Here is a 25,581-nt window from a genome sequence, read left to right as displayed (position 1 = left end):
ACCACCATCCACCCACTACCACCATTCACCCACCACCACAACCATCACCACCCACCCACAACCATCACCACCCACCCACAACCATCATCCATCCATCCACACACCCACCCACCACCATCCACCCCCACCCACCACCACCATCCACCCACTACCACCATCCACCCACTACCACCCACACCCCCACCCACCACCACCATCCACCCACACCCCCACCCACCACCACCACCACCCACCACCACCCACCCACAATCATCATCCACACACCCACCCACCACCATCCACCCACCGACCACCACCATCCCACACACCCACCACCATTCTACCTAATTAACATATATTAGCATAGTCCACTCCCATCTCATTTGCAAACGCTCCGCCCATGCCCTTATATGGGAAACACAATTCCCCACTACTCATAAGCAACGGCGTCGTACCATCCCCTCTCCCCCTTTGCTTGTGTGCACTGGAGATTGTGAGACGCGAACGGCGGAGGTCCTCTATGGCCGAGAGCGGGCGTTCGCCCGATGGCGAGATTCGCAAACTGAGGAAGAAGCTGAGGCAGATTGAAAACCTCGAACATCTGCCGCGAACGCTCACGGAGGAGGAGGCGATTAAAGTAAAACATTTAATACTTTGACAAAGAAAATGTTAATGTTGTTATTTTAATAGGGCGGCAAAATCCCGTGTTTAGATTTGGTAACACTCATGCGTCGCTGTGTGTGTCGTGCGTCTCGGGACGTGATTGGCTGGAATCGGCCAGAGTGGGTGACGCCCACTCTGATTTACCCTCTGGCCACGCCCTGCCGTGTGAGTCGTAGCCAATGGGGAGGCGGGATCGAGGACGCGCTGTCGATGTGCAGTGGGAAGTTGAAACGCGAGCTTTGTTTGCAACGTGTCTCGTCCATTAATTCTAGATTTGAAGCTTTCGTGACTGCAAGGATTCATATTCTTAGGTTTTTTCGGTAAAGTCACGTAGGTAAAAAATTAAAATTTTACTTTAATTAATTTAATTTTTTTTACCTACGTGACTTTACCGAAAAAACCCAAGAATGTGTCTCGTACAGCCGGGGCCACGCTCTCTCCACCGCTGGATGAATCTTCACCTCGTGTGACTGTCACTCCACATTGAACGCTGCACCGCATTGGCAGCACGCGTTTCGTGTTTAACAGCCCGTGTGTCAACCCACTGCTGGATGACGGGACTCATCCCCGATGCCGTTGCGGGTCGCGAGGGGGGGTGGGGTGTTTTTGTTGTTGTATTTGACCATACTTCACCACGCTGGTCATCGCCGATTATAATAGTGAATGCGGGAGAGCACGGCTGGGCGTGTAGAAGTACAACTCAACAATTGGTGCGGCCACACTGCCCTCTGATAGCCGACACGTGCCCGCCACAGTGTCTCTTACAGCTGACGAGTGCGTGAGCGACCGCCTATCCATCAAAGTAGTGTCCAGGCTGAGACCTGCTTAGCTTTGGATACTTGTCTATGAGCTGGGAATAAGCCACGGGCTACCATAATATATGGGGGGGGGGGAGGGGGGTAGTTAGATCGCGTGAATCTCAATGTGTCGTTGAACCCGCCACCACCCGACACAGCCAATTAGTAAAGGGTTGTCACGTAAACAGAACGTGGCCAATTCGTTACTGGTACAGCCACACCGGAGTTTTACATTTGCAATCTGAGTACTGTACGACGTTGCGCCAGTAATTGCAGCAAGCAGCATCAGGCGGACAGCCAGATTAATCCGTGGCTTAATAGTCATAATGCTTTGACATTTGATGTTTACACAATGCCCATATACGTGCACCATTGTCGATGTACGACCTTGCCCATTCGTAACTTAGTGGCGAGATGTTAACTACCTCGCCTGGTGTGCAGGACGTCGTGGGTTCGATCCCGACCCTTGACGCCTGCTGTATATTTCGATTTAAAGCTTTCGTGACTGCAGGGATTCATCTTCTTGGTTCTTTCGGTAAAGTCACGCAGAAGGGAAATTAAAAAAAACATAATTATATTATTTTATTATGTTTTATTTTTTTATTTCCCTTCTACGTGACTTTACTGAAAGAACCAAGAAGACGAAGCCTGCTGTATATTTGAAGTTTGCGTGTCTCTCCCCGTGGTCACGTTAATTTTTCTCCAGGTCCTCCGGTTTTTCTCCCTCAACATTTAGAACCAACGTGCCTTTGGAGTAATTGACAGCTATAAATGTCCACGTGATAAGCCACTTCGTTGAGCTGCCATTTATGGCCAGGTCGCTTCTGCAACAAAAAAAATAACTATAGCTCAGTGGGCCTTACCGGGTAAAACAAAAGATGTGTTTTACCTTGACAGAGTACAGTTGTTATTAGATTGTTTTCACTTGTCTTACTGGAACCAGGTTTCTATTGAGTAGCCAGGTCACGATCGAAAACGACTGGGTTTTTACCTGTGCCAAAATAAACCGAGGCAATTTTTGTTACTAAACTTAAAATGCCGGGTGTAACTGTTGCATCGCAGAACCGCAAAGAGGTGGCGGCGACTTGGCGGAAGGCTTCATCTAGCAGTGGATACCCCGATTTAAGCCTCCCCCTCTTTACGTAGTTTCGCAAACACGTCGTCACTTCATTAATACCGCTACCCGATTTGCGTCGCCTCAACCCCCACATTCACGTCGCTGAAGGCATCGTCCGTCCTTTTTAAATCCTTTATATTAAGTTCGCTTGCTTGCTTGCGCGCTTACGACCGTGCAAATCTTTCGGTCGTTTTTTAACCCACTTCCCGTGATCCAATCGAGCTGACATTTTCCACACAGACTCGTTGTGCGTGACAATTAATTTTCCCTAAACAGTGTAAAATTTTTTCCAAAATTTTACACTGTTTAGGGAATTTTTTTTAAATATTTAATTACCAATTGCTTAATGCTGCCAGACAATCATCTGACCCATAGGTGGCAGCCATCTCAAGGCAGAGGACGAGAGGACTCTAGCCGCCACGCATATAAAGGATTTAGAGTGAAAAACTTTGTTTTTACGGGTTAATTTTTCAGTTATCCTGTCGTCTCTCAGCCTTCGCCCCCACCACCTAACCCCGTAAATATCTTTGATTGACGTCGTTTTGATATTCAACGTCGCACCTTTCAGGAACGCATCTTCCCCGATGAAAGCCGGGGTCTAACTGTATTGTGGTGTGAGTGGGTGAGGAGGCTCGTGAAGGACGCTACTGGGGAGTTGGAGGCAGTCGGTCGTCCTCCAGCAACAACGGAGGGCAGAGGAGCGATGCTCGCAACCATGAGCGGAGCCGGCAGGCGGCTAAAATGCAGCAAGTTGGCACAGGAGGGGTAACGCTGGTGCATCTGCCAGTCATCTCAGTTGGTCAACCCATAGCACCTGAGTCTGCCCCGTGACCTCCTGCCAGCGAGCCTTCTAAATATAAAAAATAATAGGTTCTACCCTTTCTAGCAATACAACAGGTGTTAAGATGTTCAAACACCAAATAGAAACCTTTTGCAAGGAATAAAGTCTCCATTAACCACACGTACTTGTGGTGAACATGCAAATGATCATGTTCTGATAATATATAGAGCATTGTCTTTGAAACTGATTGGCCTACACCAGAGACAGCCTTCTTCATGGCCTAGTCTCACCAGTGTCAGACCAGAGAACGCCAGAAGGCGAACAGAGCCTTCGACACTTCAGATGGCCTCAAAGTACACCTGGCCTGGCACAGGTGCCGTCGGGATGTCGCTGCCACTTAAACTAAACTTTTTTATTTTACCAGGTAAGGCCCACTGAGCTATGTAGCTCTTTTTCAGAAGCTGCCCAGCCACAACTGATAGCTCAACGAAGCGGCTTATCACACGCAAATTTATAGCAGCCAAACGCTCTAAATGCATATTTCCAAATGCGGAGGGAAAAACCGAAGCACCTAGTGGCGAACGGCGACCGTTGTTGTCGCATATCGTAGCGCCGACTGTTCAATCGCACGCAGGTGACCCAGAAATGCGAGCTGCGGCGGAGGTTGGCGGGGTTGCTGAGGGCTCTCGCGGAGCGGGAGGGGGACCCGGAGCCCCCCGCGCCGGCGACATCGACCACAACGCCCCTCGTCGCCGAGCCTGATCCTGTGACATCGACCACAACGCCCCCCGACGCCGAGCCTACGCCTCGGCACGACGGAGGCGACAGCATGAAGCGAACGTGAGACCGAGACGCGCAACAGCTCGGTCGTTACCAAGGAATTTACGTGCTTATGAAGGAGGGCCGTGGCCCAAAACGTCATGGATTACATTTTTTTATTTTTGTTTTCCTTTTAAGGCAGTTTTGTTGGTGAGTGTGTCGAGTTTTGCGCCACTGCCAACGCAGTGTCTCCACATTGTTTGGGTATTACTATTGTTGTTATTATTACGATTATTTGCGCAGGAAAGCCTCGCTAAAGTTTCCAGACTTTTTCAGGAGGGTCCTGCCAAGTTTTCGCAAAGGGCGGCTGATGTTTCTGTGTTTAGTCCCAATTGAATAATTTGCAGGTCATGTTTTCAGCATTGGGATGGTTTCTTGCCAATCCCAGTTTCTTTTGCTGGAGAATTCGGAGCAAACCCATGCCGAACGATGGGAGAACATACAAACTCTGTACAAGGCACCCAAGACACGAATCGAACCCAGTTACATCTTGCTTTGAGGCACAAGTGTTACCACTGTGCTGCCTTGCCGTCCAAAATGATAAACAGACTTGCGGACAAACACCGATACACTGAGAGACATACAGGCAGGCAGGAATGCAGTTGGACAAGTGAATAGACATTGCCAGACAGACCTAAAGAGAGACGGACAGAGAGAACATACAAACTCCACGCAGATAGTCGGAAGTCGAACCCAGGACGTCGTCGTGAGGCGCGAATGTTACTGCTGCGCTGCCACCTTGCCGATGATCGGATGACGGGCGTCGTTGTTGCAATGGTTTGCGTAGTGTGGTGTAATGGGCGAGTGAGCGATCAGTCGACCTCATCGTCATCGTCACCAGCTGACCATGTGGCTCAGGAGGACTCGATTCCGTGCCACGTGATAGTTTCACTCGATTTGTATAAAATATTTTTTGACAATCGATAGGATGGATAAAGAAATGCATCCATCCTTTGAAAGAAAACTCGCATCCTACTCACAAACAGCGAAAAGGTTTGTTGTCGACTGCATGCGTTTATAATGTAGAGAATAGGTTGTAAGGAGAAACGAGCTACGGATGCCTGAACGGGCGACCGTAATCGCTGTGACGTGTCGGCGTTGACGGTGGTGAGCGTGCGCTATCGCGACATCGTCACCCGGCCGCTGCGATAGCGGTGAGCGCGCGCCGTCGTGACGCCATGTTACCGCAGCGCGGTGGAGAACTCCACTGTCGTGCCTCCCGTTTTTGTCGCGGCAGAAGCGGGACGCGGGGCTCCGCTCACGCTGCCCCAGAGACCGCGTGTGCGCCCGCGAAGCAGCCTAAGCAGGAGGCGCGGAGCGAGGGGACGCCAGAGAAAACACGCGCCGGACAAACAGGTGCGTGCGTGCGTGTGCATTTGGAGCTGTTCGAGATTGGAAGTGCGCGGGCCTTCTAGCCCCGGCCGGTTTAGCTCAAGCGACACGCGCTTGCTCCCTTGTGTCCCTCAGCGAAAGAAGCGGGGACGCGTCCGACGGTGACGACGGCGCCGGCGGTGGTGTCTGCGGCGGCGAAGAAGGAGGTGGAGCCGGCGGCCCCAGCGGGGCTGCGGCGGTTGCGGGAGCGCTGGGGGAACGCGCGCTTCGCCGTGACGCCGCTGGTGGGTCACAGCGACCTTGTCACCGCCGTCGCCTTCCACGGATCGTACATCGTCTCCGGCAGGCAAGGACATGCGAGCTCTCGCGAGAGAGAGAAAGAGAGGGGGGGGGGAGGTGGGGGTACTCCCCTCCCTCGTGCGGAGAGAGAGATGAACAAAAAAAATGTATTTCAATAGGAGCCCAGTTTTATTTATTTACCGAATGCTTTTACACAGAGTACCAGATACACAAGGGAATACATTCATAACTTCATCAATTAAATGCATATGTATGTCAATGTTACGTGAGTGGATGTCAACCCACGTCCACTCACATAACACCGACATACATATATGTACATACATATATGTATGTCGAAGTTATGTATTTTACAGAGTACAAAGCGTGAAGCAGGCAGGGCGGGTACAGAAATTCCGCGGACCTCAGTCCCCAACATTGTGCTCCTGAGTTTAAAGACGGGGAGGTGGGGGGGGAAGAGTGGGCTCGCCGTTCCACCGATCGGGGACCACGAGTGGGCTGTGTGTATTTTAATATGAGGAGGGGACGGTGAGGGGAAACATAACTTTAAAAAGAAAGTGGAGGGAGCAGGGGGGAAGGAGAGGGGGTGCCGGGAGGAGTGGGGAAGGGGCTGGGGAATGGTCAAAGGAGAGGGAGGAGCACTTAGGCAGGAATAAATGACACACGCGCATTGCTGAGCTTATCAACCTATCATCGTCCCTAAGAGCGGTGATGGACTCAAGCCCATCCCCGGAGGAAGGAACTAAAACTAAACTATTTGAAACCAAACTATTTTTTTAATTTTATCAGGTAAGGCCCCACTGAGTGACGTAGCTCTTCTTCAGAAGTGACCTGGCCACAAATGATGGCTCAACGAAGTGCGCTCATCATCATCTAGAAAGTTATTGCAGCCAAATCCTCTAAATGTACGTTTTTAAATGTGGAGGAAAAAACTGGAGTACTCAGAGAAAAATCCATGCAACCACAGGGAGAGAGACATGCAAATTCCATATATACAGGCGTTGGGGCCGGGATCGAACCCACGACCTCCAGCATACCAGGCGAGGGAGTTAACATCTAGCCACTGCGATACTGGGCCAGCACAGCTCAGTAATTTGGGGGTAATTTTTCGATTGGACCGTGATGCCTAGCACACAATGGGCTGCTTGTTTGAAATAAAGCCACAGGATCTTTAACGAACCACTATGAAGCAGACGGTGCATAGTATTTTACGGTTAATCCACCTGCAGTAATAACCAGGGCAGCCACTGCAATCGTACCGCGAACCTCTGAAAATAATGGTACCTCTGGGCCCTGTCACTTCCCTGTGCATATTTCGCGATAGCATTTTTGTATTGTACGAGCATTTGTTCGTGTGCTTTGTGCCGTGTTGTTGCGACGTCGCCTGCAGCCGCGATACAACGGTGAAGCTGTGGCACGCCGCGACGGGCACGGAGGAGGCCAACCTCGGCGGGCACACGGGCAGTGTCACCTGCGTGGCCATCGCCCCAGCCGCCACCGCCACCGCCATCGGTAAAAATTTACCTTCGCTGAACCCCAGGGCCTTTGCTAAACCGGGGTCGTCGCTGAACCAGAGCCATCGCTAAACCAAAGCCATCGCTAAACCAGAGCAATCGCTAAACCGGAGTGTGTGTCATTGCCGTGTGTTCAGGGAAGGCTCTTGATTGCGCGGACGATGAGGATTTCTTGGCGAGTGGATCCAGCGACTGCACAGTGAAGATCTGGTCTCTGCGCACAGGTGAAGAGAGCGATCGCTGGGTGCCGAGTCACCCTGTGCCGCACGGGGGACAGCTGCCGCTGGAGGGTGCCCTTTGAGACGTTAGAAATATAGATGCAATGCGTGTCGATCGTCGCATGCGAAGCGCTTTGAGACACAGGGTGCTCTATAAAAACAAGCGATTGTCGTCGTCGTGGGTGACGCGGCCCCAAAACGGTCGCTCCTTCGCTGCGCCCGTTGTAGAGGTTCGCGGTTGAGACCCAGCGGCCTTCCTGGTTAACGCCGCGGGTGCATTCACCGTAAAACACCACGCGCCGTTTGCTTCATGGCGGACGTTAGAGATTTCGTGATGTCTTTCGCAAGGGTAGGCCACAGTGTCGCCGGCGTCACGGTCCAAATTTGACAAAATTTGAAATAGTAATAATAAAATAATCATAAAAATTACACAATTGAGATTACACACAGCAATCGTGGCCCCCTACTGGCAGACCTCGGAGCTTGGACAATCGTTGGCTCCGGTTTCTGGCCACCTTGCAGCTTGTCCCTGGTTTCCTGCCCTAACCAGCCAGATGCACCCAAATGGTCCCCTCTCTTTTGTAACCAACGTTCTGATTATGATTATTATTCTTGTTACATCTTTGTGAGAGGAGCGATTGTGTAGCGGTTGGTGTGCGCTGCGGTATGAACCCGGCGACCCGAATTTTGATTCCCGCTCGTGGTCAACACTCGTGACGATTATCTGAAACGCTTCTGGGCCTCCCCATGGTGCGGTGTAGTAAACATCGCCACTGGGGAGACAAAGGGCGGTGGTGCTGACCACCCACCCCCTCGCGTGCCGTGCCGGCCTTCATAAGTGCTGCTCGCTAACAGCACTTGCCCCAACAGTCTGTTAAAGGCTATACGGGGGATCTTTGTTGTGTGTGTGTGTGAGATTCTCGCTAACAGCCCTTGCCCCAGCAGTCTGTTAAAGGCTTTATGGGGGATCTTTGTTGTGTGTGTGTGTGATATTCTCGCTAACAGTCCTTGCCCCAGCAGTCTGTTAAAGGCTATACGGGGGATCTTTGTTGTGTGTGTGTGAGATTCTGGCTAACAGCCCTTGCCCCAGCAGTCTGTTAAAGGCTATACATGGGGGACTGTCTGTGTGTGCTCAGGGCAGGAGGTGCGGAGCGTCTACACCTACAGCCCCGTTTCGGCGATCGCGTTCCTCCCCGAGCCGGGGCTCCTCCTCTCCGCGTCCGGTGATTCGCGGGAGCACCATCACACACACACAGACGCACGCACACGCGTACGCACACACACGCACACACACGGATTATTTTTTCCCCCTCCAAATTGGAGCCCGGTACAGAGTACAAAACCGCGACGCAGAAAGGGGGGGGTACAGAAACTCCGCGGAGCTTAGTCCCACCGCGCTCACCGACGTTCAAGATCCCGTGACGTCACTCAAAAAGAGTAGGCCGTCCGTCGTGTGCCCCGCGACACGCTTCAAATTCTCTAAATGTTGAAACATGACTCAATGCCGAGTTGCTCTCGGTGGGTATCATGCACAGCAGCAACAGCAGCAGCAACATCACCGCCACCACTCCCCCCCCTCCTCCTGCACTGTGAATCTACCGCAGACTGTGTCTGTGAAATATAGCTGCGCCTCTGTGATAGCCTTGTCCTATGAGAATGGCACGGAAATGAATGTTGTAGTAAATTATGATTAACTGTTAATGTAGCCCTCTCGTGGCTATCAGACCTCGACATTGGCATTTATGCTCCTGAGCGTATTGTCTGTGTGTGTGCGTTTCTGTGTGTGTGTCTGTGTTTGGGGAGCGGTTAGCGCGACGCGCTACGAACCCGGCGACCCGAGTTCAATTCCCGCTCACGGCCAACAACAATGACGATTATCAGAACCGGTCCTGGGCCGACCCTAGGTTGACTCAGCCTCAAATGAGTACCTACTGTGGTGTGCAAACATCGCCACTCGGGCGTGGTGCTGGCCACCCACCCCCTCCCCACCCCCATGTGCTGTGCTGGCCTTCATCAGTGTTCACTAACAGCATTTGTCCCAAAAGTCTGTTAAGGCAATATGGGGGATTTTTGTCTGTGTGTGTGTGTGCCGGGGATGGTGAGACGGAGGGAAGCTGGACATGTGGGACCTCACGACGGGCGCCAGCGTGCAGTCGTTTCGTGCTCATGAAGACGCCATCACCTGCCTGCAGGTGAGAGCACACCTGTGTTCGTGTCTGTGTGTGTGTGTGCGCCCATGCATATGTGTGCCTGCCTGTGTATGTATGTACGTTGAATTTCTTTTGCACCGTGCGTAGCCAACCATGCTAATTGGAGGTACGGGGGAAGGACAATAAACTAAACACAAAAAGCAGTTCTAAAGAAATTAGTTTTAAAAGTGCACTAGCTTATATACCCGGCGTTGCCTGGGCCAAAAAATATATCAAAACTACTCTTAAAAATCTAACAGCAGTGCGTACTGACTGTGGTGGTACCTGCTATGATTACAGCAGTGCATGCTGACTCTATAGCAGTATTTATCGACTCTATAGCACAAAGTACTCACCTGACAGAGTGGCGTGGTGAGGCCTAGTCCCGTGCAGAGCCTCCGGCCTCGCCTAGATTGTCCAGCCGGCCGAGGTGGCACCTTGGTGGGCTGGGCTGCTACCCGTGACCCCCCCCTCCCAGCCACGATCTCCCCGGCCGCTCTGCAGTAATATCTACGGCCTATAGTGGTAGCATCTAGCGACTGTATAGTAGTAACTGCACGCATCGGGGGGTGGGGGGGACATCACTCAGTGAAGATTTAAGCTCAGTGTTTAGTGTATTCTTAAAGCATTTTTTACGCGAAAGAAAATGTCCCGCTCACTCCCACCGAAGGCGTGCGACTTGGCATGGGCCGTCCCCCCCACCAAAGGCTCGTGAGTTGGTATGGTCGTGCACCCGTCATGAATAAATAAATTAAGAAATAGCGCAAAAAAATCGCACTAAATCGCTAATTTAACTTATTAAAAGTTGACGGATGTGAAAAATGAATAGCGCTTGCTCACGGCGGGGCTTACGGCGTGGTGCCTGACTATTTTTATTTATTTAACGTCAACCCCACCGTTGGAGAGCCAAATCCTTCGCAATCGCGCGAACACGCACAAAGCCACAAACCGACAAGCAGACGATTTTTTACTTTTATATAGAAAGACAGCTCCATTGGCTTCCTAATTTGAGAAGGAAGAGCAGTCCAGACGGCCGCAGAAGCGCATCTGAAAGCGCGCGATGTATTTGTTAGATGCAAAGCCAAAAGCGGCTGCGAGGATGACTGCCGTTTGCGTGGTGATTTATGCAAGGTATTGTGGTTTATTTGTGGCAAACACTTTGTGTGTAATGAGTGTGACCGTATAATATATTCATTCAGCAAGGGGAAGCCAATGCAGCTTGCCGAGGACCTGTCACTTGTGTGTCCACATGTGTCTTTGTGTCTGACGCAAGAGGGAAGTGTAAACACGGCTGTTATCTCTCCCCGTCTCTCTCCCACGCTCTCTCTCTTCACGTCTGTCTCTCCTCTTACTTTTCTTTCTTTCTTTCTCTCTCTCTCTTTTTTTTAAAATCTCTCTTCCTCACTTTCTCCTCCGCTTTCTCCCCAACCTGCTCCTCTCTTTCCCCTCCCTCCTCTTCTTCACTACTCCCACTTCACGTTTGCTCTCTCTCTCTGCTACCCCTATATCCCTTACTCTGTCTCACCGTATACCTATCTCTGCATCTCCCCATCTTCCTGTCACTTTGGCTGTCTCCCCATCTATCTCTCTCTACACATCTCCCCGGCTCCCTGTCTCTGTCCACGCCTGTTGCCTTCCATGCCTATTTCTCTCTCCCCATCTTCCCATCTTTCTCCTCCCATCTCCCTGTCTCCCTGCCTATCTCCATGTTTCTCTCCTTCCCTGCCACCTTCTCGCTCTCCCCATCTCTCTCTCCCCATCTCTCTCCCCGTCTCCCCGTCCCTCTCCATGCCTCTCTCCTTCCCTGCCTCTTTCTCTCCCTCCCCATCTCCCCATTTCTCTCTGTCTCTCTCCGCCCATCTCTACCTTCCGATCTCTTCCTCCACCTCGGGCTCTCCCTCCGTCTCTCTATCTCTCTCTCGTTTCTCGCTTGCTCCTCCCCTCCCGCCCTCGGCGCAAGCTGCACGGCTCGCTGGCGTGCACGGGTGGCCGGGATGGCCAGGTGCGCGTGTGGGAGCTGCGCCCTGGCCCCCGCCTGCACCTGCTCTTCTGCACGGAGGGCGACGAGTGGAGCGCCGACGGGCGCCGCCGTGGCGTGTCCCCCCTGCGCTGCCTCCTGGCGGGGCCGCGACCCCACGGCCGCCTCCTCTACTCCGCCGACGAAGGCGCCAGCATCCGGGTTCTCGACTGGCGGACGGGTGAGGGTCGCGGCCGCGGCAGGGGTCGCGGTCAATGTCACGAGGTCGCGGTGAGGGTCGCGATCGGGGTCACGGGCAAGGTCGGAGTCTTGGTGAGGGTCGGGTTGGGGTCACGGGCAAAGTCGGAGTCTTGGTGAGGGTCGGGTCGGGCTCGGAGTCTTGGTGAGGGTCGCGGCCGCGGCAGGGGTCGGGGTCGCGGTCAGTGTCACGAGGTCGCGGTGAGGGTCGCGATCGGGGTCTTGGTGAGGGTCGGGGCACGGTCAGTGTCCCAGTCGGGGTCATGGACAGGGGGTCAGGGTCCCGCTCGGGCAGGACTGTGGCTCGGTAAGTCACATCTAACGGCGTTAATCGCCCATCCCCTTGTACATGAGAGATGCTCTCCGTGATGTGTGTGTGTGTACGTATGTAGAACTTCTTCCGCACCGTAAGTAGCCAACCACGTTAATCGGAGGTGCGGGACATTTGTTGATCCAGGTCTCTCTTGCAAATGAGACTCATCCTGGTCCCTTGAGTTCTTAACCTCGTTACTCAAAATCAACTTGAAACCCTCCTTTATCGCCCTTCCCCCTCCACCCCCCTCCCTATCAGGCTCCATATTGCGGAAGCTGCCCAACCACAACAGCGACTGCGGCTTCACCGACTGCCTGTCCACGGCGAGCGGTGGCGGCGATGGCGACACTCGCCTGATGCTGTCCGCGGGCTACGACATTGACCGAGGTCACGGCTACATCAACGGTGAGCGGTGGGGCAGAGGTCGCAAACGGGTTTTGATTCCTTACCCGTACCCGTACCCGGCCGCACCAGGGTCGCAAACGGGTACCCGTACCCGTACCCGGCCGTACCCGTACCCGGCCGGGCACGGGTAGGGTACGGTTGTTAAGTAGTTGTTGCTGTTGCAGACGGAGGTACTCGGAGACGGAGGTGAGTTAGGGGCTTCCGCCAGGGTTTATTAACAGGTATCACTATAAGGGTTCCCTCTTCACCCCTTCCACTATCCCCGTTCCTCCAGTGACCCCGCTTACGTCACGGGGTCTCCCTTAAATACCCTCTGAGGCGAGACGTCACGTGCACTGCCCGGCGCGTGCGACCCCACGTCCCGTGATGTCACAGCACCGGACAGCGCACGCGACGCCACCACTCTCCTCTACTCCTCTACATCACCCCCCCCCGTGAAAAAAAACAGCCGACCCGGCTGCAAGCACCCCGCAAGCGGGGCCCCACACCGGACCGAAGACCGAATATTCACGAGTTCGTGTGCCTGAAGGTATAACCGGCTGCTAGAAACTAAACCTTAGGGCAGCACGGCCCCTCAAGCAGAACAGCAACAACAAAAAACAAGACAAATAGACCCCGAAGGCCTCATCCGCCGGATAGCGCCGAACGGGCGCCAGGGGCTGGGCCCGCTGAACGGCCATCAGGGCCGTCACCGGAGCCGCATCCCCCTCGAGCGGGTATGCGCTGCTGGCCCGCTCCCCCGTATGATGTCCGTCTCCCATGCAGGTGGCCCGTCAGCGGGCAACAGGCCCACCGCCGTGGCCTCCGGTGACCGGGGGGTCTCTGTCGGCCTCACTCGGGAGGGGCCTGGGGGCACACACACAGGTCGGACGTCACCTCCGTCAGCGAGACCCGGCCGGTCAGGCACGCCGGACACATCATCAGCCGGCCGCTCCGGAATTGGGGGTGGATCCCCCAGGGTAGATGGAACATAACGTTTGAGCCGGGACGGGTGCACTATCCACTGCCGGCGACCGAACCGAATCCGGACGCATTGCGGCCGGCGGACCTCCACAACCTCCACAGGGCCCTGCCAAGGGCGATGCAATTTGGCCGATGTGCCAACGGGGACCTGGGGACAATGCAGCCACGCTTTTTGACCCGCTATCCACGGGAGGCCAGCTGCCTGGTGTTTGGGCAGCCGCTCATTAGCCGCCTGCCGGCTTGCGGAATTCTCGGCAGCGGCCTGTCGCGCCTCGCGCAGCCGGTCAAGCGCGACCTTCAAAGGGGTCGGCACCGCCGACCCCTTCTTGGAGGAGCCAACGTCCATCTGGACGTGCACCGGGGGCTCCGGTTCCCTACCGTACATCAAATAAAAAGGCGAAAATCCCGTGGAGGCATGAGGGGCCAACCTCCACGCCTCCGAAGAGACTATCGGGTACCCGATTGCGACCTCTGGGATGAAGCCATGTTGCAGGCGTGGGTGGATTGATTCTAGGAACTTGAATTGTGAGAAGAGACAAGACGTTGGGAAATGAGTGACAAACGGTTACTCACCAGTGACTCACGGCCTACCCGTACCCGGCCGCACCAGGGTTGCAAACGGCTACCCGTACCCGGCCGGGTACGGGTAGCCGGGTATCGGGTAGGGTACGGGTATCGGGTACCCGGTTGCGACCTCTGCACCTGAGCAGCCACTGCTCGCGCCACCGTGGCGAGATGTTAACTACCTCGCCTGGTGTGCAGGAAGTCATTGGTTCGATCCCGACCCTAATGCCTGCGGTATGTTTGGAGTTTACGTGTCTCTCTCTCTCCTTCGTAGTCGAGTCGATTTTTCTCCGGGTCCTCCGGTTTTTCCCTCATTTCGAATAAACCGCACGCGTTTGCAGTATTTGGCTGCTGTAGATGTTCACACGATAAGCCACTTAGTTGAGCTATCATTTGTAATGGCCAGGTCGCTTCTAAAAACAAGCGATATAGCTCAGTGGCCCTTACCTGATAAAATAAAAAACAGTTCTAGTTTCGATTTAAAGCTTTCGTGACTGCAGGGATTCATCTTCTTGGTTCTTTCGGTAAAGTCACTGAGGACGGCTGCGTTGTGGCCGAAACGTCGTGAGAATTTTTTTATTATGTTTTATTTTTATTATTTTATTATTTCCCTTCTACGTGACTTTACCGAAAGAACCAATAAGATGAGTTCTAGTTTCGTGTCTCCGTCCTCTCGCTCGTCACCCCTCCCCTCCCCTGCCCCCCCCCCCCCCCACCGTGCGTTCAGTGCGGCTGCTTGCGGAGGGCGGGGAGCCGTACGTGGCGACGCTGGGGGGTGAGGCGACCCCCCGCCTGCTCTGCGTCGCCACCACCTGCACTCCCAGCGGCCTGCAGCGCTGGGGCACGGGGGGGCGGAGCCTGCTGCTGTGGGAGGAGCTCCCGCACGGGGGCGGAGCCAACAGCCACCACCGCGAAAACGGGTACGCGGGCAGACGTCACTGGCACACGTGGGGTTACTCGTCACTCACGCACGGGTACGTGTCACTCATCTCTCAAGGCCACCACCTGTGACGATTATCTGAACCGGTCCTGGGCCTCCTCTAAGTCGACTCAGCCTCAAATGAGTATCCGGTGCGGTGTGTAAACATCGCCACAGGTGCCGCCCACCCACTCTCTCGTGTGCCGTGCTGGCCTGCAAAGGTGTTCGCCACAGCACTTACCCCGACAGTCTGTTGAGGCTATGAGGGGGAGCCTTGTCTTTGTCTGTGTTTGGGGAGCGGTAGTGCAGTGGTTAGCACGCCGCGCTACGAACCCGGCCACCCGAGTTCGATTCCCGCTCACGGCCATGAACGCCAGTGACGATTATCGTGCTAATCGCACGTCCGATTAGCACGGTTGGCTACGTACCGTTCAAAAGAAGTTTAACATGTATACATACATCTTAACCGGTCCTGGGCCTCCCCTAGGTCGACTCAGCCTCAGTCTGTTAAGGCTACACGGGGGAGCCTATATCTTTGTCCGTGCATGCGTGCAGACACGTTGTGGCCTCGAGCTTCCGGCGCGAGTTTGAGCGCGACGAAGAAGTCTGGAGCGACGACGAGAGCTCGGCCTCCGACAGCTCGCTCGGTGAGTGCAGCGGAGAAACACAATCTTTATTTACGCTGGAGGAGGAATCCGATAAGCCTGTGAAGCTCTTTTCCACAGATGTCCAGAAGGGGCGCGAGGTAAGAACGTTACGACGCCAAACAATACAAAAACACGATAGGAGTACAGGAAAGAGCGAAGAGATTACCTAAACGCATACAAATTAAACGAAGCCATCCCCATCCTACCAGGCAAAGCCCACCGATGTATTCACTTATTTTTCAGAAGCGACCTGGCCACAAATGATCGCTCAACAAAGCGGCTTATCACGTGTAAATTTATAGCAACCAAATATCACTCGGATGACCCGCCCCTCTGCCACGCGGATGGGGCACCGCCAGCCTGTACGTCCGCACCACCCAGAGCCACACCACCCAGAGCCACACCACCCAGAGCCACACCACCCAGAGCCACACCACCCAGAGCCCGCACCACACAGAGCGCACCACGCAGAGCTGCACCACCCAGAGCCGCACCACCCAGAGCCACACCACCCAGAGCCACACCACCCAGAGCCACACCACCCAGAGCCACACCACCCAGAGCCACACCACCCAGAGCCACACCACCCAGAGCCACACCACCCAGAGCCACACCACCCAGAGCCACACCACCCAGAGCCACACCACCCAGAGCCAGAGCCACACCACCCAGAGCCACACCACCCAGAGCCCGCACCACGCAGAGCCGCACCACGCACAGCTGCACCACCCAGAGCCACACCACCCAGAGCCACACCACCCAGAGCCACACCACCCAGAGCCACACCACCCAGAGCCACACCACCCAGAGCCACACCACCCAGAGCCACACCACCCAGAGCCACACCACCCAGAGCCACACCACCCAGAGCCACACCACCCAGAGCCACATCACTCAGAGCCACACCACCCAGAGCCACACCACCCAGAGCCACACCACCCAGAGCCACACCACCCAGAGCCACACCACCCAGAGCCACACCACCCAGAGCCACACCACCCAGAGCCACACCACGCAGAGCCACACCACCCAGAGCCACACCACCCAGAGCCACACCACCCAGAGCCACACCACCCAGAGCCACACCACCCAGAGCCACACCACGCAGAGCTGCACCACCCAGAGTCACACCACCCAGAGCCACACCACCCAGAGCCCCACCACCCAGAGCCACACCACCCAGAGCCACACCACCCAGAGCCACACCACCCAGAGCCACACCACGCAGAGCTGCACCACCCAGAGTCACACCACCCAGAGCTGCACCACCCAGAGTCACACCACCCAGAGCCCCACCACCCAGAGCCCCACCACCCAGAGCCACACCACCCAGAGCCCCACCACCCAGAGCCACACCACCCAGAGTCACACCACCCAGAGCCCCACCACCCAGAGTCACACCACCCAGAGCCACACCACCCAGAGCCCCACCACCCAGAGCCACGCCACCCAGAGTCACACCACCCAGAGCCACACCACCCAGAGCCACACCACGCAGAGCTGCACCACCCAGAGTCACACCACCCAGAGCTGCACCACCCAGAGTCACACCACCCAGAGCCCCACCACCCAGAGCCCCACCACCCAGAGCCACACCACCCAGAGCCCCACCACCCAGAGCCACACCACCCAGAGTCACACCACCCAGAGCCCCACCACCCAGAGTCACACCACCCAGAGCCACACCACCCAGAGCCACACCACCCAGAGCCACACCACCCAGAGCCACACCACCCAGAGCCACATTACCCAGAGGCTGCGGCTGTCGGCCCTTCGGGTGATCGATCAACCGATCGACTGGACATTATCAATGTGAAACTTTAAATTGGTATTACTGGTACTTGTGTTTTTGGGACTGTCTTCGTCATCATGCAGTTGCCCAAGAACATTTTGACAACTGCCGGATGGTTTAACATGTAGGCCTTCGCGACCAATATCATCCATAATATACGGGGTTTTTTTTGGGTTAGATCGCGGAAATATCAATGTGTCGTTTAACCCGCCACCACCCGAAACAGCCAATTAGTAAGGTTTGTCACGTAAGCAGAATGTACTCTTAGGTTTTTTCGAAAGTCACGTAGGTAAAAAATAATAATAATAGAAATTAAATAATAAATCACGACGTTTCGGAGGCAACACAAGTCTCCGTCATCAGGTGGAACCGTCACAGCTAAATTTACTGTATCAAGTGATTTTATTTCTATTATTATTTATATTATTATTATTATTATTTTTACCTACGTGACTTTACCGAAAGAACCTAAGAGTATGAATCCTTGCAGTCACGAAAGCTTCAAATCTAGAATAAACAGAACGTGCCAATTCGTTACTAGTACAGCCACACCGGTATGTTGGAGAGCAAATCCACAACATTTACAATCTGAGTACGACGTTTCGCCAGTAATTACAACCAGTATCCGTATTATGCCTGATGGTGATGATGATGCTGCTGGCTGTAACCATCGGCGAGACATGCACTCCCGAGTTGTTTTGTGTGTGCGGGTCGCTGTCCCTACTACAACAGCAACACCGGCGGTGCTGCTGAAGTGGTAATACGTCATGCCACATCCGAGATCTTCACGCCAGTCCAAAACTTTTCATTTCGCCACTGACATCACCGCCGCCGAGCTGCGGCAGAGCGCCGTGACCGTAGCCTGCGTTGTATTTTCTTCACGATGAGACCTCCACTCATATTCGCCACCGCACCACGCCTGGTCTACAGGAGGTCGTGGGTTCGATCCCGACCCTGACGCCTGCTGCTGTATATTTGGAGTCTGCGTCTCTGTCTCATCACCACAGTGGCTTGAAGATGTTAACTACTTCGCCTGGTATACAGTGAGGTCGTGGGTTCGATCCCGACCCCTGACACCTGCTGTATATTTGGAGTCTGCTCTCTCTCCCCGTGGCCACGTGGATTTTTCTCCCGGGTCCTCCGGTTTTCCCCTCCACACTTAGAATGAACATCATTTGTTTATGTATTTGGCTGCCGTACATTTCCACGTGATGAGCCACTTCGTTGAGCTATCATTTGAAATAGCCAGGTCGCTTCTGAAAAAGAGCAATATAGCTCAGTGGACCTTAACCTAGTAAAATAATGAATAGTTTAGTTTGGACTTCACATTCTAAATCAGTCTGGTGTTTTCAACACAGCCATTAAGAACCCCCCGAGACAGATAGAGAGACACATCCAGACTTGGCCTTGGTATTATTTTGAAACCAGGATCTTGATGGCGCTTTCTCAGTATCTGTGGCATAGCCATTTTCAATCCCCTGAGAGACAGAGATACAAAAATAGTTCATCTCTCCAGTGTGTCTTGACACAGCCATTGTAAACCTCCTCCCGTTCCCCCCCGCCCGTCGTTTTCCATCACCCAGGCTCAAGTTCCAGGGCTTCGAGCAGCGAAGACGACACGGAGCCTGTGAACGGGAGGAGGAGGACCTGGTGCAGCGTCATGTGATCGCAGCCCAGGGGGGCACCAGCCACACGGGGAACGGTGGCTCGCGCGTCCTTTCCACAACCACTGCCGGCCCAATTCCGGCCCAGGCTCCGTGATCGACTCTTCTTCTCCATCACCTCTTTGCTACACCGACAACCGAGCCGTGCAATGCCGTGCCGTGGCCAGCCCTGGTGCGGCTCAGGAGGCGCCAGGGCAGTTTTTCCACTGCGCGAGCCGAGCCGAGCCGTGCCCGCCCCGGCTTGGCCCCGAGCGGGTTTCAGACGTCTCGTGACGCCAGCGTAGCACGGTTTGGCTCTGGGAAACTACCCCTTGCCGTGAGAGTGCCACGCTGGCTCAGCTGGGCTGTTGCCACTTGGCAACCGGGCCCGTGCTGGCCTGCTGTCAGACTGGTTCCGGCCCAGGCAGAGCACTAGGACACGAAGTCGGTTCCCATGTTTCGATTTAAAGCTTTCGTGACTGCAGGGATTCATCTTCTTGGTTCTTTCGGTAAAGTCACGTAGAAGGGAAGTAATAAAATAATAAAAATAAAACATCATAAAATAATTTTCACGACGTTTCGGCCACAACGCAAGCAGCCGTCCTCAGGTGAAGAACAGGTCTGTCGGAAAGACAGCGTCTGAATGTTCCCATGATTTGTGAGCCAGGGGGCACACTGTGGGCTCACCCCCCCTCACCTCATCCCCCACCCATCCACCCTGCCCGTTGTTGCTACAGAGAGAGAGAGAGGCGGTGGGAGGGGGCTCGGGAAGAAATCTTAAAAGGGCGACTTTTACTAAATTTCAGAGTAGACTGATGAGTTGATGGGTTACGGAACGGTTTGCCCACCACGGGTTACCCATTCAGGAATTGACTCCGTTTAAAAATAAATAAATAGTACCTTTTTCTCCGCCTTTATCTCGATTGTTGCCATCGTCGTCATCACGAGACGAGCACGCGTTTCACTTTGGACCTCTGGCACCAACGGGAGTTCAAGTCGGAGCGTGCGTGCCCCCCCCACCCTCTGCCCACCCCCCACCCCCCGCTCCCATCTCTGGCGGCGGGCCTGACCCCGCACCCTCCGATTAGCACGGTTGGCTACGTGCGGCGCGAAAAGAAGTTTGGGGCGCACACGTACGTACATACGTACGTAGAAATTCCACATTCCTTTGGCAGAGGCTGTTCCTCCAAAAACACGGTCTGACGGTTGGCATCCTATCGAGGTGGCCGCTCATTTTCTTGACGCTGGAGGGAGAATAATGATGGATGTTCCGAGTCAACCCGTGACCGGGACTTGACCGCGATTGTGAGTCGAACGCTGCGCTTTACCGTGGCATCTTCTGGCCTGGTTCGATAGGACTGACAACACTAATTATCGCGATAATATTGCACTGCGTCGTTCGTTATGCCACACACGCGCGCGCCCTGTCGGACTCGTGTCAGTGCTTCGCGTCGATCCGGAACCGCTCCGGGGGTGTTCTGGGAAGGCCCCCCCCCCTGCGGGCCCAGGGGGGGTTAGGCCCCACGGGGGGGGGGTGTTAGGCCCCGGGGGGGGTTAGGCCCTAGGGGGGGGGGGGTTGTTAGGCCCCAGGCTTTGATTCCACGGAAGGAGAAATCGCGGCGCTTTCTCTAATTGCGTGCCGCTTTACTCCGAAGCAGTGTGGGTGATTTTTTTTCCGCCACGGACTTTCAGCATTTTTTTTCGATTTAAAGCTTTCGTGACTGCAGGGATTCATCTTCTTGGTTCTTTCGGTAAAGTCACGTAGAAGGGAAGTAATAAAATAATAAAAATAATAAAATAATTCTCACGACGTTTCGGCCACGACGCACACACACACAAGAACCATTCACCTGAGGACGGCTGCTTGCGTTGTGGCCGAAACGTCGTGAGAATTATTTTATTATTTTTTGTTTTTATTATTTTATTATTTCCCTTCTGCGTGACTTTATCGAAAGAACCAAGAAGAGGACTTTCAGCAGTCGCCTCCCGCCTAGTCGGATCCCACACTCGGCCCGTGTGCGAAAGCGATCGGTCGAGAGTGGGCGCAGCGTAGGGGATCATCTTGTCTCTGCCGATTGGGAAATCGTCGGCGAAAAATACGAGCGAGTGATGGCGCCCCGAGCCTGTAGGAGACTGTCGAGTAAAGGTCCGTGCGTGTCGGTGAGTTCCATCTGTGCTTGTGGATGAGTGCTGCGTGTGTTGGTGAGTGCTCTGCGCGTCGGTGAGTGGTGTGTGTGTGTTGTTGAGTGCCGTCTGTGTGTCGGTGAGTGCTCTTTGTGTGTTGGTGAGTGCTCTGTGCGTGTCCGTGAGTGGTGTGTGTGTGTGTCAGTGAGTGCTCTCTATGTGTGTTGGTGAGTGGTGTGTGCGTGTCGGTGAGTGGTGTCTGTGTTGGTGAGTGCTCTGTGTTGGTGAGTGCTGTGTGTGTGTGTGGGTGAGTGCTCTGTGTGTGTGTTGGTGAGTGCTCTCTGTGTGTCGGTGAGTGCTCTCTGTGTGTGTGTCGGTGAGTGGTGTCTGTGTGTGTTGGTGAGTGCTCTCTGTGTGTGTGTCGGTGAGTGGTGTCTGTGTGTGTGTGTTGGTGAGTGCTCTCTGTGTGTGTGTCGGTGAGTGGTGTCTGTGTGTGTGTGTCGGTGAGTGCTCTGTGTGTGTGTTGGTGAGTGCTCTGTGTGTGTGTGTTGGTGAGTGCTCTCTGTGTGTCGGTGAGTGCTCTTGTGTGTGTGTCGGTGAGTGGTGTCTGTGTGTGTGTGTTGGTGAGTGCTCTCTGTGTGTCGGTGAGTGCTCTTGTGTGTGTGTCGGTGAGTGGTGTCTGTGTGTGTGTGTCGGTGAGTGCTCTGTGTGTGTGTTGGTGAGTGCTTTCTGTGTGTGTGTCGGTGAGTGGTGTGTGTGTGTGGGTGAGTGCTCTCTGTGTGTGTCGGTGAGTGCTCTCTGTGTGTGTGTCGGTGAGTGGTGTCTGTGTGTGTGTGTGGGTGAGTGCTCTCTCTGTGTGTGGGTGAGTGCTCTATGTGTGTGTGTGTTGGTGAGTGCTCTCTGTGTGTGGGTGAGTGCTCTATGTGTGTGTGTGTGGGTGAGTGCTCTGTGTGTGTGTGGGTGAGTGCTCTCTGTGTGTGTGTGGGTGAGTGCTCTGTGTGTGTGTGGGTGAGTGCTCTCTGTGTGTCGGCGAGTACCCCTGGCCGTGTGTGTCGAGCCGTGTCGTGCTTTGTCTGCAGCGAGTGTCCTGTCACTCCGGGCTCGTGCGCGTCTCCAGCGGTCAGGAGCGGCGTGATGAAGGTGACGGATTTGTGCCAAAACGGAGGTTCCCGAGTTCAGATTTACAGCGATTTCTAAAATGTGACGGCAATACATTTCATAGTAGAAGTTTCTCTGTGCGCACGCGTGTGTGTCAAATGCGTTAATATATTTGTAATGAAGTGTATGTAGGTGTGCGCGCGCGTGAGCTGGCGCGTGTCAATGCTACGAACCCAGCGACCCGAGTTCGATTCCTGCTCGCGGCCAACTTAGGTGGTGAACAATCCCTACTGGTCCTGGGACTTCCCTTAGGTCGCCTCAGCCTTAAATGAGCACCTGGTGCGGTGTGTAAACATCAGCATTGGGGAGACAAAGGCGGCCGGAGCGTGGTGCTGGCCACCCACCCACCCCACCGTGTGCCGTTTCGGCCTTTGATAATGGTAACGGCACTTGTCCCAACAGTCTGTTAAAAGCTATACGGGGGATATTTGTCTTTTGTCAGTGCCCCTAGCCTGGCAAAAGCTCTGTGGTGACGTTGCCAGCACTGAGTGAGGCATGACTGCTATGTTGTGCGTGCGCGCGCGCGCATATCGACCTCTCCGTGTGTGTAAGTGCGTGGGGAGCGGTGGTGCAGCGCTTAGCACGCTGCGCTACGAACCCGGCGACCCGAGTTCGATTCCCGCTCACGGCCACAAACACCGGCGACGACGACAACAACCGCTATTCGCCACTAAGTGGCGGTGACGTCACCACGGCGTTCGTGCCAGGCCAAGTGCACGTTAAAGCCACGTGAAGCGTCGACCCAGCAGGTGCCATGCGGTTGACTGGCCGAGACGAGTGGCCGATGCACCGCCTGTGACTCCCACTGTGCGAACAAAGACTGCGTCACGCGCGTTCCGTGGCCGTCTGGAACGCTCTTCCTTTCTGATATTAGAAAGCCACTGGGGAGCTACGCACTTTTACTTCATCATTCAGATTGATAAACTCACTTCTTTAGAACTGCTTTTTGTCTTTAGTTTGTTATCCCCCCCCCCCGCACCTCCGAATTAGCACGGCTGGCTACGTACGGTGCGAAAGAAGTTCAACTTACACACAGGGACAGCTGCCACTGTGGGAGGGGGTGCCCCTTTCAAACGCGTTGATACGAGACGCGTGTGGTACAGCGCTCTTGAGACGTCACAGCATATTGGGGAAGAGGACGATGTCTCTATGAATCCGCACAATCATGATGATGACTGATGAAGATCGCGATGATCGTCAAGATCATCACAGTGCCATCGACCGAGCTCGAGAACTAGACTCGCCTCTGTCCACTAGACGGCGCCATTGAGGAGAGGAGTAGGTGAAGAGGGCACTTCAAGGAAGGGGGATGGAGGCTTGGGGGAGGGGGGGGGGTCGACAAGGTCCAGGCTGCCGGGGGCTTAAAGCACGGGCGGTTGAAGACTCGAGGCCGAGAATGGGCATGGAGAGAGTGGGGAGAGAGACACGGTGGGGAGAGAGAGCGGGGAGAGACAGTGGGGAGAGAGACACGGTGGGGAGAGAGAGCGGGGAGAGAGACAGCGTGGAGAGACACAGTGGGGAGAGAGACACGGTGGGGAGAGAGAGCGGGGAGAGAGACACGGTGGGGAGAGAGAGTGGAGAGAGTGTGTGGAGAGAGTGGGGAGAGAGACATTTGGCACAGTAGGGGGCACAGGTGGTGCATCGAGGCAGTCATCTCAGTCGACCCGTGGCACCTGCTGGGTCTGCCCCGTGACCTCCTGCTGCAGGCGGGCGTTCGACACTTCGCGTGGCCTCAACGTGCACGTAGCCTGGCACAAGCGCCGTGGTGACGTCACCGCCACTGAGTGGCGAATGGCGGTTGTTGTCACTGGCGGGGGTGGGGTGGCACGTGCCACCCCCCCAATTATCCGATCTAAATCCCTAATTTCGATCGGATCATTGGGGTTAATTAGTAATAAATCGGCATTTTGCGACCCCCACTGCCACTGTGTAGCATGTTATTATGTGCCAGGGACTCTATGAGATGATAGTCCATAATTGGCAATAACTAACGGCAAAGCAGTTATAAGTGACTCACATAATTGTGCGCAGTTGCGTATACAGTCCACGACTTCCCTGAAGGCATCAACACCTTCAGCGAGCGCGATGCCGATCACAAAACGCGGTTCGAATTCGACCCTCGATCGATGGCTGCACCATCGCCGCACACGCGTCGAATAAAAAGCAAGGGACAAGTCCTTACTTACTAACAACTCCTCTATCATTTCTCGTTGCTGGAGGGGTTGCCCCCCCTACCTGAAAAATCCTGGCTTCGTCATTGGTTGTTGTTGATGGCAGTGTTCTTCACTACATTTCAGAGGGTAAGGGGAGGATACCTTCGCCGATAAGACATCTTCTTGGTTCTTTCGGTAAAGTCACGTAGAATGGAAATAATAAAATAATAAAAATAAAACATAATAAAATAATTCTCACGACGTTTCGGCCACAACGCAAGCAGCCGTCCTCAGGTGAAGAACAGGTCTGTCGAGAAGACAGAGTCTGAATGACACACTCCAGGCTTGGAGCGACTATTTAAGCTGGGATGGAGGGGGGAAGGGCGCCTTGACAAAATAATTTGCATATCAAGAGGAATTTAGCATATTTATGGGAAATGCAGATATGCGATTAGTACAACTTGTGAAATATTTTATTATTTCCCTTCTGCGTGACTACCGAAAGAACCAAGAAGATGAATCCCTGCAGTCACGAAAACTTTAAATCGATAAGACATCGTCAGCGTGAGGGGCGCCACACATTTTGAAAGCGTCGTTTGGGTGGGCCTTGACAGCAGCACGGTGATGACGACGACGATGATGGCGATGATGTTGATGATGATGATGTTTCGATTTAAAGCTTTCGTGACTGCAGGGATTCATCTTATTGGTTCTTTCGGTAAAGTCACGTAGAATGGAAATAATAAAATAACAAAATTAAAACATTATAAAATAATTCTCACGACGTTTCGGCCACAACGCAAGCAGCCGTCCTCAGGTGAAGAATGAAACACTACCAAGCTTGGAGTGTATATTTAAGCTGGGTTTTTAAGAACCAAGAAGATGTAACAGACTTGTTCGGGGGCAAGTGCTGTTAGCGAGCACCTATGAAGGCCGGAACGGTACACGAGGGGGTGGGTGGCCAGCACCACGCCCG

General features: G+C 54.2%; 1 protein-coding gene across 2 annotated transcripts; it reads left to right on the top strand.

The window, feature by feature from the left end:
* Nucleotides 1-439: 439 nt before the first annotated feature.
* LOC144945073 (uncharacterized) lies at nt 440-20,640 on the top strand. Of its 2 annotated transcripts, none has more exons than XM_078873309.1 (13): nt 440-616; nt 3,972-4,177; nt 5,394-5,512; nt 5,624-5,834; nt 7,179-7,300; nt 7,440-7,526; nt 8,657-8,743; nt 9,624-9,712; nt 11,712-11,907; nt 12,496-12,642; nt 14,897-15,089; nt 15,644-15,735; nt 19,111-20,640. In XM_078873309.1, the coding sequence occupies exons 1-13, from the start codon at nt 500-502 to the stop codon at nt 19,191-19,193; spliced, it is 1,749 nt and encodes a 582-aa protein (XP_078729435.1). In that variant the 5' UTR covers nt 440-499; the 3' UTR covers nt 19,194-20,640. The 2 variants fall into 2 exon arrangements, with proteins under 2 accessions (XP_078729435.1, XP_078729434.1); XM_078873308.1 differs by having other exon boundaries at nt 11,670-11,907.
* Nucleotides 20,641-25,581: the final 4,941 nt, after the last annotated feature.

The sequence above is a fragment of the Lampetra fluviatilis genome, chromosome 36 (genome assembly GCF_964198595.1).
Source record: "Lampetra fluviatilis chromosome 36, kcLamFluv1.1, whole genome shotgun sequence".
Taxonomy (NCBI): domain Eukaryota; kingdom Metazoa; phylum Chordata; class Hyperoartia; order Petromyzontiformes; family Petromyzontidae; genus Lampetra; species Lampetra fluviatilis.
Note: the sequence above shows the minus strand (reverse complement) of the source record. Positions and strands in the feature narration are given on the sequence as shown.